General features: G+C 39.1%; 1 protein-coding gene across 1 annotated transcript; it reads right to left on the reverse strand.

Annotated features, from left to right (window-relative positions):
- Positions 1–827: 827 nt before the first annotated feature.
- On the reverse strand, positions 828–11,890 carry LOC140242337 (activating signal cointegrator 1 complex subunit 3-like). Its single transcript, XM_072322074.1, has 5 exons — positions 11,769–11,890; positions 9,997–10,122; positions 8,008–8,119; positions 7,215–7,352; positions 828–917 (listed from the first exon to the last, which is right to left on the reverse strand). The coding sequence occupies exons 1-5, from the start codon at positions 11,888–11,890 to the stop codon at positions 828–830; spliced, it is 588 nt and encodes a 195-aa protein (XP_072178175.1).
- Between the last annotated feature and the right edge of the window lie 3,292 nt (positions 11,891–15,182).

Consider the following 15,182-nt stretch of genomic DNA (forward strand, 5'->3'; position numbering starts at 1 on the left):
TATGATATCATCAATGTAGATGAGGGAAAACAATATCTTAATCTATTAATTACACATATATCACGCGAAATAACTTTACAAAACAAACTGTTGATATAACATATCCATGAAAGTTTATCATCAACACAAACACCTAAAAATTTAACAGACGAAACTTCATCAAGAGGGTTGGTATCTCTCCTTTTCCGCTGTCAGTCAAACGAGAGAAACTGAGAAATATGCTGTCCAACAGCATCAAGTCGGATCTCGTGCCACATTTGTCATTGTAACAACAATAAAGAGAAAATCACGTAACCTTGATGATGAATTTCCCTTGTAGACTGAATTCGACCCCCTGACGTGTAGGCAAAGCAATACATTGTCATATGCTGTCAACTGCATATGTGACAAAGTCAACAGTCATGTATACAGAACGTTGTAAAATATCACATTACATTGTCGTCTTTAAATTATGCCGCCTCCCGTCATGGAAGGAAGTCTCCTTGGAAACATAATGTACTGACGCAGTTGGTCCAAATCAATCAGTTGCTTTGCTACAACAAACTTTTCGCTACGCAATAATATACCCACGCGACTGACAGATGAGTAAATGCAAATGCACAACACGGGCTAAACTGTCAAAATGTAAATTAAGATCTGAAGTTCGACTGCGGTAGATGTGGGCCCTAAATCACTTCAGGGAAATGCGCATGGGAAAGAAAGTTCGGAAATCAGGAGTGTGACGGAAGGGAAAAATACAAGGGCGGTCATTCGCACCTTGAGTCTACGGCAAGGGAAATCAAGGTTGGCTTAACATGAGGCAAGGTGAGAAGAGAATTCTTGCTACTTCACTCTTCCTTGACCACAGCTTGAGTGAGGTACGCAACATTCCTGACTGTCAGATACGATTGCCGCAGGTCTGCGATTTGGAGCAGTGCCTAGGTGAGTGAAAAGTAATAACTATTAGACATTATATCTATATCGCATTTTCAGGTAAGATCAAGTGCAAGGTCTGCATATTTCTTTTTTTTTTATTGCTGAGGAATTACATTAAATTCTGAGGAATGTTGTAAATCGGTCAATATAAGAATAGCAGCTACAATGATTCAGAAAGGTGAACTATTCCGCTTTCGGCGGGAGATCACCTGCAGAAAGACAATTTTTTCACAGATCTGTCATTCTCCCGCTTGAGTATTAATTTCTTCCGTTCAAGCATTATGTATAGGTTTTTGCAGTCATTTCTGTACGTTTGTCATTCAGTTTGATAATCGGGTCACTCAAATTCGCGCAAAAAGACAGCGCCTTCAAGATAGTCATTCAACATCGCTTTTCAATCATTCAATTTCGCACTTCGCAAACAATAGCATTTAGATAATTGAAATTAGAATGCCTGTCGACAGCGTTCAAATTCGTCGGAATGCGAGGGAGCGTCTTTTCGAGCATTCAAATTCCCACGTGAGCATTCAAGTTCGGAGTAAGATCATTCATTTAACTGCGAAGTATTGGCGACCGGGCAGTTGCAGAAGAAAGCCGACATGACCATGACAGGATGGCGAGCACATGTCATACAGTAGGACGGAGGACATAACATTTACTCCATCACTCCAGAAAACAAAATATATATAAACTTATTTCATTGGTATATAGACATACCAAGCCCTATCTCTGGAGAGGCCTCGACTACCAGGAAATAGAGTTGATAGCTAATTCTATTGAGACGAACTCCCCTTAAATTGAGACTGTAGTCAACTTGGTGTGCTTAGCACCGTTTCCAGATGAACACCCCACCCTCAAAAAAAAAAAAAGAATAATAAAGTGCTTTCCCCAACAAGACATAGGGCCTATATGATATAATGTATATCATAGGAAAACATATAATTATCACAACATAAAATACTGGCAGGTGTTCATGTGTGAGATAAAGCAGGAATGCGGTTTCATGAAGTCTGTAGCAATATATGCATGTCCCTTTGCATAAATAGTTAATAAAAAAACATAGAAAAGACATGGTCACGATGGGTGCTTAAAGCATAAACAATGGATGAAAATACATGATTATGTTAAAGATTACAGATAAAACCAGAATACAATCGTGCTACTTTGGTTGCTCGAAGTGTGAAATAGATTGCTCCGAGACGGATTTGAATGCTGGAATATCGGCAACGCGCAATCACTTCCCCGTCTCTCGCTAAATTGAATGACAGCCTCGTGAAGCTCGAGTACTTTCTAAAAATTTGAATGACAACATTTTAGATTTGATTAACAGGAATTGACAACTTGTTTGATTTGATTGACATGAATACAGATTCAACTGATCGAAAATGAATTTGAAACACAAAATGTCCGTGTAAGGCTACAACCCTCGAAATTGAATGATTGCAATACCGATTTGACTGACGAACTTACGAAATAGACTTCAAAAACCTATATTATTCTCCCGCTAATAATGCATTCCCCCTCATAAAATTTGGCGTGAATTAAAAAAATAAAATTAAGCAGAGGTACACTTTTATGCGTCCCACTATCTACGAATGGTGATAATACAAGTACGCTATCGCATCATCGATATTGAATACACTATCCACTTTTAGTACTGTCGCGGGCATTGCGCACCCCCTGGCGCAAGTTATTGTCTGCTCGTTTGGTTCTGCTCAAAACGCCTGTAAAATTCTCTCAGTTGTCACAACTTACTTCAAAGAGCAACACCCCATCCATTCTACTCGAGCCCTCGCCCCCTTTTTTTTCTGACCGTGACGTCATACCCTTTGAAACAAAGATACTGATCAAAGAGGTGCACAACTTAATGAAAAGAAGTGAAGCAGATCATAGAAGAGTTGGGTCGGCTTACGTTAAGAATCCTTTCGGCATGCTCCAGCACACTTCTCGTGTCCACCTTGTATTCCATGCAAGGCAGGGTGAGCCGCGCAATGTTCGATTAGCCTTGGTGTGGGGGCTTGTGAAATCCGCGTTGGGCGCCCTCAATGGGCAAGGCACTTTCACTGACAAAGTCCTAATATCGTAGATTCAAGCAAATGGAAGAGCAACAATAAGGACAAAACCTTGACATACGCTCTAAGCTGGTGAAGGTCAAGAACAATATTTTAGCGGAATCGACAGTTTGTTGTAACATTATAAACTAGAGGTAGGTGTTTTATAGTACTTCGATTAAACATATTGATGAAACAGGTAAATCAGGTTAACCTTGGTTGTCTTGCATATCAGGCTGATTTATAATGGAATGTAGTAAACACAGTGTTTCAGTGTGGTATTTCGGGAGGTTATACGTCATTCAACCTCGTCTCGGGATTTATAACCTGCTCAACAGTTTTTAAAACCCTTCGGATGAAATATCTGGTATGTTCCCTCTCTACCTGTCATGTGCACTGTAATGTATGCGCTCCACATAGTGAAAGCAGTGGTTAAATGACGTGTAGAGCATCGGACATTAACTAATGACCCAGTCAGAAGTACGAAGACCGCTTGCCGATCATTCTACTAACTCTGAAATCACTGGTCGGCAGTTGCTTGTCAGAGGTTATAATTCTTTTTTTTTTAAGTCGACAAATGGTGTCAGTGTCTGGAGACAGTCGGTGACCGGTTTTCGCTGGCTAGAGGTTTTTAATGCTGAATCTAAACATTTCTGCCAAACTTTTCAGAACGTATTCGTCGGGAAATTTATCTATCTGTTGTTGTTGTTGGGTTGTTTTTTTTTTTTTTTTTTTTTTGTTTGTTTGTTTTTTTTTTGATAGGCCGTCAATTGGTCGTGACAAAAACTAGCCAACCCGTAGCGGAGTCGTCGCCGACCTTGATATAACGGGTCTTCAGTAACAACTAGCCATAGCTTATAATTGCTGTCGGCAACCAGCTGCAGACCAAGAGAGATTGAAGGCCGACATCGAACAAAGCGCTTACCGTATTATTGTCCCTACTGCTGGTACTATGATCTTATGTAGATTGTCCTCGTCTGCGTACCAGAACTCAGTAAATAAGAACTTACTACAGTCCATGATTATTATCAGAATTTTCTGGCCTAACTGAAAGATCCATACCCCCAAATCTCAAATGCTAAATTGCAAAATATGTCTATGACGCCGATTGTAAAAGAGTGGGTGGACAAGTCGGCAATCTTTGAAATCATAATCGTGCAGCTTAAGAATTTGATGATATTTTCATGTACTTCTATGCTGTACTACAACAGAGTAGGCTCTATGAGCATTGCACCCTCTCATGTCATAGTATAATGTTTATAAAACAGTACCCAGAAATAATTATGTTCTGAAAAGACAATGATGTCTCGCTCGGGTGACTTCATTTGTTTGATTAATTCGTTACTTTATTTAGCATTGATACCTTAAGTTTCATCATGGACATTATATGTGACCCTGCATCACAAAACGCACAGAAAGTTGTCAGACATGTAATTTTAATTAGTATATTCTAAAAGAGCAGATCTTAAGCTTTAAAGGTAGGGAATCCCATTTGCATGCCTTAAATGAAGAGTTGTATAAATACAGTGGTATGTTGAAGAGAGTATCATTTTAGAAACTCCCATAAAGTATTGAAAGTGGAAGGTAACATTTAGTACATTTTTATTGACTGTTAGATTTTGAATTGAATTTTTTTTCGGGGCTCACCGTAAATTCCAGTACATTACTAGGCTACCTTTGCAGACCCATGCACTGCATGTGTGTCCATCATGTATATTTTGTGAAGAAAGTTCATCAAAACTTACAAACATTTCTATATACATTCTTGCCACACACTCTATATGTTATTACATCAGCTCTTATACTTTTAGATTTGTGTTTATAGATTAAAAAAAAAAATACAGAAGACTGCAACAAAAAGGCTTAAGTGTGGCTGACACACAGAACTACTCAGTAGTTGAGTTTTGTGCATTATTCAAATTGTAGATAACTGTTGACTTCCAAATTTGTCAGCAGTGGCCTAAACAAGTCCCCTGAGGTTCATATTTAATGTTTTGCTGCATTTTGGGAGGTCTGTAAAAGGTATCCCCTACCTTTAAAATGATGTATAACTCAAATCAAATGGAATCTCCTAACCTATCTAAATATTGGAAAGAAAACTCACACTCAGGAAAGTGTGAACTGAGAAAAGAGGCTCTGAAAAGCAGTGTCTATTCAAGTGCTAAATCTTTACCAAGCCGTGCTGGCTGTGCAATGAATGGGACAAAAAACAGGACGTTAACCACCAGAGTAACAACAATGAAAGGATTATCAGATTAAACTGAAATTGAGCATGCCTTATTAACACATTCTGTTCATAATTGATGCTAACTTTCAAAGCAGCAGCATCATCTTTCAAAACTTATTGGAGTTGAGAGTGATGAGTGTGTACAAGAAGCAGTTAAAAATAAACTGCTAAAAAACACACTTTCCTGCCCGTTTTATGATCCCAAATTTTAGCATAATGTAGAAGAAGACTTGCTCTTTCAGAAAATATGAACAAGTCAAGATCGGTTAGGTTAACCCATTTCACCTATTTTCAGTCCTCACACAAAATCAGTGTGTGCTACTTTTTGTTCGTTTTGTGGTGCACAGTCACATGTAATATTTTGTACATTCCGTAAACTTTATCATATTCTCAACATATTGTATTATTGCATGTTTCGTCATTTTTTTTTGTAATTGACATGTTGTACTAAAAGCTTGTATTATATCTTTGGAACCTATACATCATACAAGCTTTGCTTTTTAGTCGGTTCCTCATACTACACATCATTTATTATGTCCTTGTAAATTTGTGCAATTTTGTCTCAAATTGACTGTTGTGTTAAACGTATTTTTCGTTTAGAAATCAAATGGAATATAAAACTTGTATGAAATATCGAATATGGAATAAGAATGGAAAAAAAAAAATAGGCCAAACTTGCATAATGCTAAAAAAAAAATGAACCACTGCATGAATACCTTTCACCTACATAACTTGCATCGGTTAAACCATGTTTCACACTCCAATACATGAAATATCGAATACATTGTACCAGCAATATATCCACAAGCTCATGGGGCATAGTCAGACTATTTTGGAGTAAGCAACAAAGCCCCCCCCCCCCCCTTTTTGCCATTCCAATCTATACCACGAGATTCAAAGTCTTCAAACAGCACCCTCCAGGAAATCCACGGCCTCACCATGTTTTTTTTCCTGCTTCAAGGAAAGACATAGGACTGTCGTAACATTAAATTCATGATCTAGGAATGTCTGTGGGTAGGAATGGCAAAACGATACCCTGACTTGTGTCATCATAACTCTTGACAAACTGATATTTCTGAGCAGTCCTGTACCCTCTACTTATATTTAAATCGGCTGTCGAGCCACCATTTGGTAACCTCAAGCTAGTGGTATTAATTACAAAGTCACCTAACAGTTGCCAGCCATTCGTAAACCTTTATTTGAGCTGTCGACAATCAAAAATCAGCTTGGCAACTCACATGAACTGGTCGACAAGCGGTACCGATTTGGCAAGTAGTTGCCAATCAAAATTTTGGAGAATTTTGTGGTTTTGGTAGCTGATTTGTTGTCGATGTTTGTCAGGATTTGAAGATTTTAATTCGGCGACCTGCCTTCGCAAATGTGTCACCTTGGCCTATCACCAGTTGATGCTTACGCGTACATGCAGGGAGGGTCACCGCCCTGGTACATGTATGGTATAGTTAATTTTGTGTATTACCTGTTCATGTTTTCATCGCCACAACGCACCGGTAATGTCGCAAACTCGACTGAATTCTGTAAAGGATACGTGAATAGAATTATTTCAACCAATGACTATGTAAACACATATCACCAAAAGCATTAGCTCATGGGGTAGGCTACAGTTGTGCTAGAAATGATAGTTCTGTAGAACGACTGCAACATGGGCCTTACAGTATGAAGGCCTGTGTGCGATAGACATTTTCTCTTGACAAAACAAGAAAGAAAGAAAAGAAAAACAATCCACAAATGAAATAGACCTATACCCACAAATGAAAACTCATCTTACAAATAATTCCAAATAATATTCTGTGATAAGATTTTAGCATACGTTCAACAAAGATGAGTGTACATCGATAATTGCATAGTACTGCCATGTGTATGTTGATAGTTGGTAATACTCATTAGATGATGAATTGTGTTGTGCATTTTATTGGATTTTCAACTTTTTCTTTCTCATGAACCAGACTTTTAAGAGAGAGAGAGAGAGAGAGAGAGAGAGCACAACCAAATTCAATATTTACCGATAAGATGGTGATAATGTCGCCGACGGAACTGTCTGGTTTGAGGCGATCTTTGATCATCTTGACGGTGTCAGGATGTATGTGATTCACAGACGCATACTGGCCGAGGGGCAGCCCAGAGATATAACGATCACCATCCTGACGAATTTCGAGAGAAGAACAAAATGCTGGGATATGGAGGTTGCAGAGCAGATTACAACATTATCAACATACATGTACAGGCATATATGTGACCATGCACCTCAAAACGAACATAAAGTCGCACACACTGATTTTGCGTGAGGACTAAAAATAAGTGAAATGGGTCAACCTAGACGAACTTGACTTTTTCATATTTTCTGAAAGAGCGGGTCTTCTTTTACATTATGCTAAAATTTGGTATCATAAAACAGGAAAAACTTTTCCTGAGTTTGTGCTTTCTTTCCAATATTTAGATAGGTTAGGAGAGTCCATTTGATTTGAGTTATACATCATTTCAAAGCTTAAAGTCTGCTCTTTCAGAATATGGTCTTAACTAAAAATTCATGTTTGGCGACTTTTTGTTTGTTTTGAGGTGCAGGGTCACATATTATGTATTATCGAGATGACTCGTGTAGGGCGAAAAACATCTAATCAATTAAACATGATCTAACATTGCTTCTTGAAAAGATATCATAACACTTTGTGGAATTCGGTAGGACGTGTGAATTATTCTATAATATGAGAAGAATTTTCTATATGCTTTCACGATTTTAATTTCACTGACTTATAAGTCTCACTTTAGAAGACACTGACTGGAACATTCACAAGTTACCTCGTTCCTTCTGATGCACTCACTGTCCGACAAATCCGCCAGCGTGGATTCAATCACTTCAGCCATGAATTTCTTCACAGCTCTTTCACTTCCACCACTCAAGCCATAGTAGCTGGAGAGCAATGAATAACAGGACAGTTGGTAATCACTGTAAGGATGGTTGAGTAGCCTCTAGAAAATCGTGGGAAATTTCTCTCCACTTGATATGTACTCGGAGGAGAGAATAAGTGTCGGGGGTGTATTTTGTATATTTGTTTAAAAACCACCTGTGAGAATTTTTCAGACATTCCGTTCTTCTTTTTTTTTACCACCTTCGATATCGAACGCTAAATAAATAGACCTTTCTCAGCAGTACGGAATTACGCTCGTATCATTTAATGAAGAACCACACATATGGTCTCTGGTATACATTGTCGCTTAAAAATGGATTCTTGAGTGATGGGATTATGAACTTATGATGATTAAGGTAGGTGGTCGCCACATGATGATTGGGTCCATAAGCAGGCTAATGGTTGATTCTATTCTTTCTTACTCGAGTCCTGAGAAAATTTAGGCAGATGCTCTTAGGAGTCTATTCTGACGTATTCTGACAATTTACACTTGTCGCTTTCTTGATTCTGCGAACTCTGTACATCACTCCGAACAAAGTGATTTCGCAAGACTGAGTTTTCTGATTATATCATTTTAGAGGCCCTAATCGTTGCAAGAACAATGATAAAACTAGATATGTCGCTATTCCTATGACTGGTATGCCTCCATCATAATGCATGGTTCTCCCAATAGGTCTATAGTACATCTTGACATTGTGTGACGACAGTTTAACATAAATGGCAAATATATTTAAAAATGACATGTGTGTCACAAATGTGTTGATTTTCACTTTCCTTGAACTATGTTTAATTGGATAACTGGTTGTATAATCTAAGAAAGCAAATATTTGGGGATTTGAGGATTTTTACTCGACTTTTGACCCTTGGATAAGTTTTATGTAATGCGTAATTTCCAAAGTACATGGAGAAAATGCGTATTTCCAGTATTGAAGAGAAATTTTGACATTTTACCCGGCCTTTGACCCTTGACCCTATGAACCTAAAATTCCCATGAGAATCACTGTCAGGCAGTACATGCATAAATATATACTAAGCTTCATGATGATACCTTGGCCACTTCCGAGATATAGAGGAAGACCTGAAATTTAGCATTTTCACTTGAGCTTTGAAACTTTGACCTTTGACCTTTTGGCCAAAAAAAAAAAAAAAAAAACCCACGTTCCCAGCGAATCCCTTATGGGTATGTCATGTACACACTAAGTTTCAAGAAAAAAAATCCAGCAGGCATTGCATAGATATGAGCGAAATAGTGACATTGAAGGAGCTGACCTTGACCTTTGACCCTTGTCCTTTGACCACATGACCCCGAAATTCCCAAGATAATCACTGCCAGTGAGTACAGGCATATGTACCAAGTTCCATGAAGTTGTCATGAACCATTTCCGAGATATGAAGAAAAAAGTGAAATGTTAACATATTCACTTGACCTTTGACCTCTGACCTCATAGCCCGAAACTCTCTCTAGAGAATTTTTATAGGGTAGGACATGTATACACTAAGTTTCAAGAAAATACCTTTAAGCATTGCATAGATGTATGGGGGAAAAAAGTGATATTTTGAGAATTAATTGGCCTTGACCTTTGACCTTGACTATGTGCACCCAAAAGTTGATTGGCACAACTCCGCCCAGTAATGCCAAGTTTCGTTAGGATACCTCAAACAGTTTTTTAGTTACGCTGTCCACAAAATTGATTACGGACGGACGGATTGACGGAAGGACAGACGGAAGAACGGAAAAAAGGAAGGAGGGAAGGAAGGATGGACTAGCCGAAAACGCAATGCCTCCGGCGTCACTTTGTGGCGGAGGCACAAAAACAAGCGGAAATAAATAAAATGTAACGGTTTGTAGCTAAAATGTGACTGTCGTATAGATTGTTACCTTGGGTTTGCTGTCAGTCTTGTGTAGAAGAAAGTCATCTTCATATAGTCCTCGAAATCTTGCTCGGTCTTGATATATCCTGACACGACGTCTGCATTGACATACTCAGGCAATACCTTATTAGGCCTGCAATATGCCAGAAGGTGAGAGGGGAAAAATAACTATATGAGAATGAGACGAATGAAATAGGAAAAAATGAAACCCTTTAATTCAAGGTCGCTCATAACTACCCTTGTTTATAGATGCAAATAGTGCATATTACATAGGGAAACTAGAAATGTCGCTATGGCGACCGGTATGCCTCCGCTATAGGGCATGGTTTTCCCGATAGGTCAAGAGTACAATTGTACGTCTTGGCAATGTGAGACGACAGTTTCACATAATTGGCAAAAAAAAAAATGCAAAGACATGTTTGTCAGAAATGTGTGGAGTGCTTACTTACCTTCAACTAGGTTTTAATATTCGGAAGGATGGCTAAATTGTTTAAGAGAGCAAGTATTTGGGAATTAGATCATTTTCACTTGACCTCTGACCCTTGCCCTTTGACCCCATGGCCAGAAATCCTTTTAATATCCTCAAAATAACTACATTGTAACATCCATTTTCATGATAATACTCTGAGCTATTTTCAGAATAGGGGAAAATTAGGGCATTCAACATTTTCACTTGACCTTTGATCCCATGGCAAAAATCTTTCCCTACAGAATTATTGTGCAGCAATGCATGTATATACCTAGTTAGATTAAGTTTACATGCATTGAGTAATCTCAAAGGTATGGAGAAAGTCTGTAGTTGCAACATTAAATAGTAGAATTTCAGCATTATGTGTGCTTAACCTGACCTTCGACCATTGACCTTTCATCCCATGACCTCAAAATTTCCGAGAGAACCACTGTCAGGCAGTATAATTATGCATATTTACAAAGTTTCATGAAGATACCTTCAGCAATTTCTGAGATATGGAGAAAAAAGTGCATTTTAACATTTTCGCTTGACCTTTGACCCCATCTTCCAAAACTTTCCCTACAGAATCTTTATCTGTATAATACGTGAACACACTAAGTTTCACGAAAATATCTTCAGGCATTGCATAGATCTGGGGGAAATAGTGAAATTGTAAGCATTTGACCTTGACCATGGACCTTTACCTTTAGCATGTGCACCCAAAAGTTGATAGGCACAATTTCGTTCACTCATAATTTATACATATGCCAAGTTTCATTAGGATGCCTCAAACAGTTTTTAAGTTACGCTGTCAGCAAATTGATTACGTACGGAAAGACGGACGGACATTCCGAAAACATACTGCCTCCGGTGACACGTGGTAGAGGCACAAAAACACAGAGCTTTGTTATGTAAATCTGATTATTGCAAAATTGCCCAAATGTCATCACAAAGTTAACTTATTCTCCCTTTTGCGGTAGGATGTGATGTATAATTATAAAAAAAAGCAGAAGAAATTATACGCTCACACACACACACATACACATACACATCAAATACCAGCTAATTCACCACTCTAATCGTCTGACGATATCATTGGAGGATAATTGACTCCATCATAGTCACGTTTTAAAGTCAGGAGAGAGTAAATTCATGTTTCAGTAATAATTAAAAAGGATTTAGCTTCGTTAATAACTGGGTCAGGTGCCGATGAGCTTAGTCAAATTTTGCGGTCTTTGATTTCATCATCACCGTCAACAACTCTTTTTATCATGTGAATTTGAAATAGAATGTGTAAGGGAAAGCTGGAGGCCTACCTAATCACATACCGGGACTCTAGGGAAAACGGGTCCTGCAGAGCTGTTTCGTAGAATTCTCTCTTAGTGTTCTGGACCATGACTAGAGCTGTACCACGACTGTCCTTCCCGTAGCGTCCCGCACGGCCAATCATTTGCAACAGGTCTGCGAATGAAATGTCGAACATTGCCCTATCATTCATTGAGTTGTATAAGATGGGTGCAGTGCATTAAATGTCACCTTTCAACTAAGCCTCGTGACGTGACTGCACTTTGTAGTGTGCATGATATAATTATGTCACTACAAATATCAAAATCAACATCATATCCCTCATCAAAAAAACCTCCTGCGAAAGGCGCCAGGATAGACAAACAAAGAGACAGATTTGCATTATTGATTAAAGGTGGCATGTACATGGTGCCAATATAAATAATTGATAATCTATTATTTACAATTTTAATGAGGGATGTAAATGGTTGAGAGCACAGAGGGTAAAAAAAGTACACAAGCCATGTCACCCGAGCTATCATGTTTGCAATTAACGAAAAGAGTATGAGTAATATTTTGTTTTTGTTGTGTTTGTTATTACTCTACAAGTCTATTTATATTGTATTTAGAGCTTCCTTGAAATGCAGGTTTGCTGCATATTAGCAGAATTGATCCGGATGTCCCAGGTAAAACATGTTGTGAATGAATGTACTAAAATAAATCATAAATGCAATAAGATTCGACACATCGACTCCACCACGTGTACACAGTGTATGTAACACTCGGCATAACTTGGTGGCGCTTTATATCATTATGAAGAAAGTGCTTTCTACGTTGAATAAGTGAAAACAACGATTTATCACTGATAACACTCCGATATGCACCGCCATTACTGCTGTTATTATTATCATGTATGTGTTGTGATCCCTACGAGTGGGCTTTACTTACCTATCCATTTAACATTTGCAAGATTCCAACAAAATACGATCAGAGGTGGGTCTTTCGCCTGTCTGTACTAAAGTTTTTCGTACTACAGTATAATCATACAGTGTAGTTGAAAGAGTGCGCGCGAGCGTCCAGGGCCCCATTTCATAAAAGAATGGCTGGAATGGCAACTTCCAATGGAAACAGCCAATCAGGAAGCTGGATTCCATGACAACTGCCATTCCAGCAAGACGTTGCTATCATCAACTTTTTATGAAATGGGGCCCCGGGTCAAGATTATTTTCTCTTTGGACAGGAAAGGACTACTGATGCGAATGCAGCCTCCTTCATGATAACATCAGAGAAGTAACATGGTGAGGTGTTGGGATTATGCCAGTAATACCGTATCTGGGCAATTACCCCAAGAGAGAAGTACCTGAAAATGGACTAGCTATGAGGAAGCCATAGCGCTAGTATCGTGGGCACGGACTCGAGGTGAGAGAATGATAGTTTCCCCGGTAGATCCAATTGCCTGGACTATTCACCGTGAGATAGTATCTGGGGAAACTCCCACGTGAGGAGAGTTGACACAACTAATAATTGGTCAGAAATGCGTAGAGTCTCAGATATGTGTATGTACCATTGTAGAAATCCTACTGGAGGCCATGATCTGTCATGCTCTAGGCACGAAAGGGCTTTAAATGAGGGAATGAAGAATTTATTCAGACATGCATCTGCACTCTCACCTGCAACTGCACTGCACTCACCTGATCACCTTCCTCCAAGAGAGTTATATCGTTGAATAGTCATTTTATGAGGCCTCCATCCATTTCAAGCTTAATCGCTTATGATGGTGGTCTCCTACATCCAATGATATCTGTTGTTTACTGAAATATACTGTATATCTTATTTTATGTTTCTGTGTATCTACTTTGCTCAATGCAATCTCCTATGTGTATGCATCTTGAATGGGCGCTGTGGTGCTGCTGCCAGCTAGTTCTGAAATAACGCGCTATATCAGTGATTTTGAGGGTGCACTGCTGTGTGATATTTCAACAGGACCTTTTTCAAAGGGCAGTCCAACAAATGGATCATTTCTGCAATGGAAGATGTGATAATTTTGGTGGGGTTGCGCGCACATTCGCTCGCCGAGATGCCGAGTCATGAAAATCTCACTCATAAGATTTTTTTTTAAACTTGGCATCCCTGCAACAAAGGAGTGGGCTGTGCAACCAACCCTAGACATTGTTACCTGGAATTGAGCTGTATAGAAATAACGAAGGCAACTATGCCTTTACAATATAGCACTGCTGAGCTGATGTCTATAAGACACTCATGTGGTACATCCTCCATTCCACCTAGTGTGTTTAATACATTAAAAGATATGGGGATCCTGCATTTACGAAGTCGACGAGGTGATCGCCATATTCAGCGTCATTCCCTGTTTCGCCCATCAGTCAAGACTTCCTGCAAGTTGCTTGAGTCTTCACCTTCATCAAGAGTTAGGAATTCCTTATCAGCCAGGGCTAATTTTTGCTTGATGAATGCCCTGTTTGTAAGAAACAAAACTACAGAATTCAGTGAGTTTGTTATAAATCACAAGTCGGACATTGTTGCAATATGTGAAACATGGCTAAGGCAAGATGATCAAGTGGTCATTGGTGATATAACACCTCCAGGGTATAGTCTCAAACATGTTTCTCGATCGTCATCAAAAAGAGGTGGTGGAGTGGCTCTATTGTACAAAACAGGTTTTGATGTAAGATTCACTGATCTTGGATTTACTCCAAATTCTTTTGAGTTTCTGTCTGCTGAGTTTATCAGTTCAACCGTGTCACTGTCTCTAATCATCCTGTATCGCCCTCAACAGAAATCGACGGGGTGATTTCCTTGATGAAATTCACCTCATTGATTGATATTGCTTTTAGTAACCCAAAGCCTCTCATTGTAGTCACAAGTTGGAGACTTTAATGTTCATGTCGATGATCCGGATGATGCAAGTGCAAAAGCTTTGATGAACCTTCTATCTAGCAGTGGTCTACAGCAGCATGTCACAGGTGCTACTCAGAAGAAAGGTCACACACTTGATCTGGGGACCGTTTCATGAAACTTTTTGTCAGTGATTTACACTGACAACTGTTAAAAGCTACAGAAATCCTTGCGTCTGATTGGCTGATAGCAAATTTGTCGGTGAAAACCTCCGACGAACTCGTTGATGAAACGCCCCCTGGTTATTACTCGCGAAGCAGGTCCACCTGTCATTGGTAACCTGAGCATCATTGATGGCATATCAGATCACTCTGCTGTACTTGGTAAAGTCCATCTTCACCGCCCCAACTCAGACCACAGTGGTGAAATCACGTAATATTTCTGCCATCGAGATTCCATCATTTTGCGAGGATGTGAAATCTACCTTAGACTCTAACCACAATATAGATGGAGATCTGTGCATTGAAGTTGAAAGCTTCAACAATGTTCTTGTTGAAGTACTTGACAAGCATGCGCCTATAAAGGAGCGAACTGTGAAACTGCGC

This window comes from Diadema setosum, chromosome 19 (assembly GCF_964275005.1).
Source record: "Diadema setosum chromosome 19, eeDiaSeto1, whole genome shotgun sequence".
Classification (NCBI taxonomy): Eukaryota; Metazoa; Echinodermata; class Echinoidea; order Diadematoida; family Diadematidae; genus Diadema; species Diadema setosum.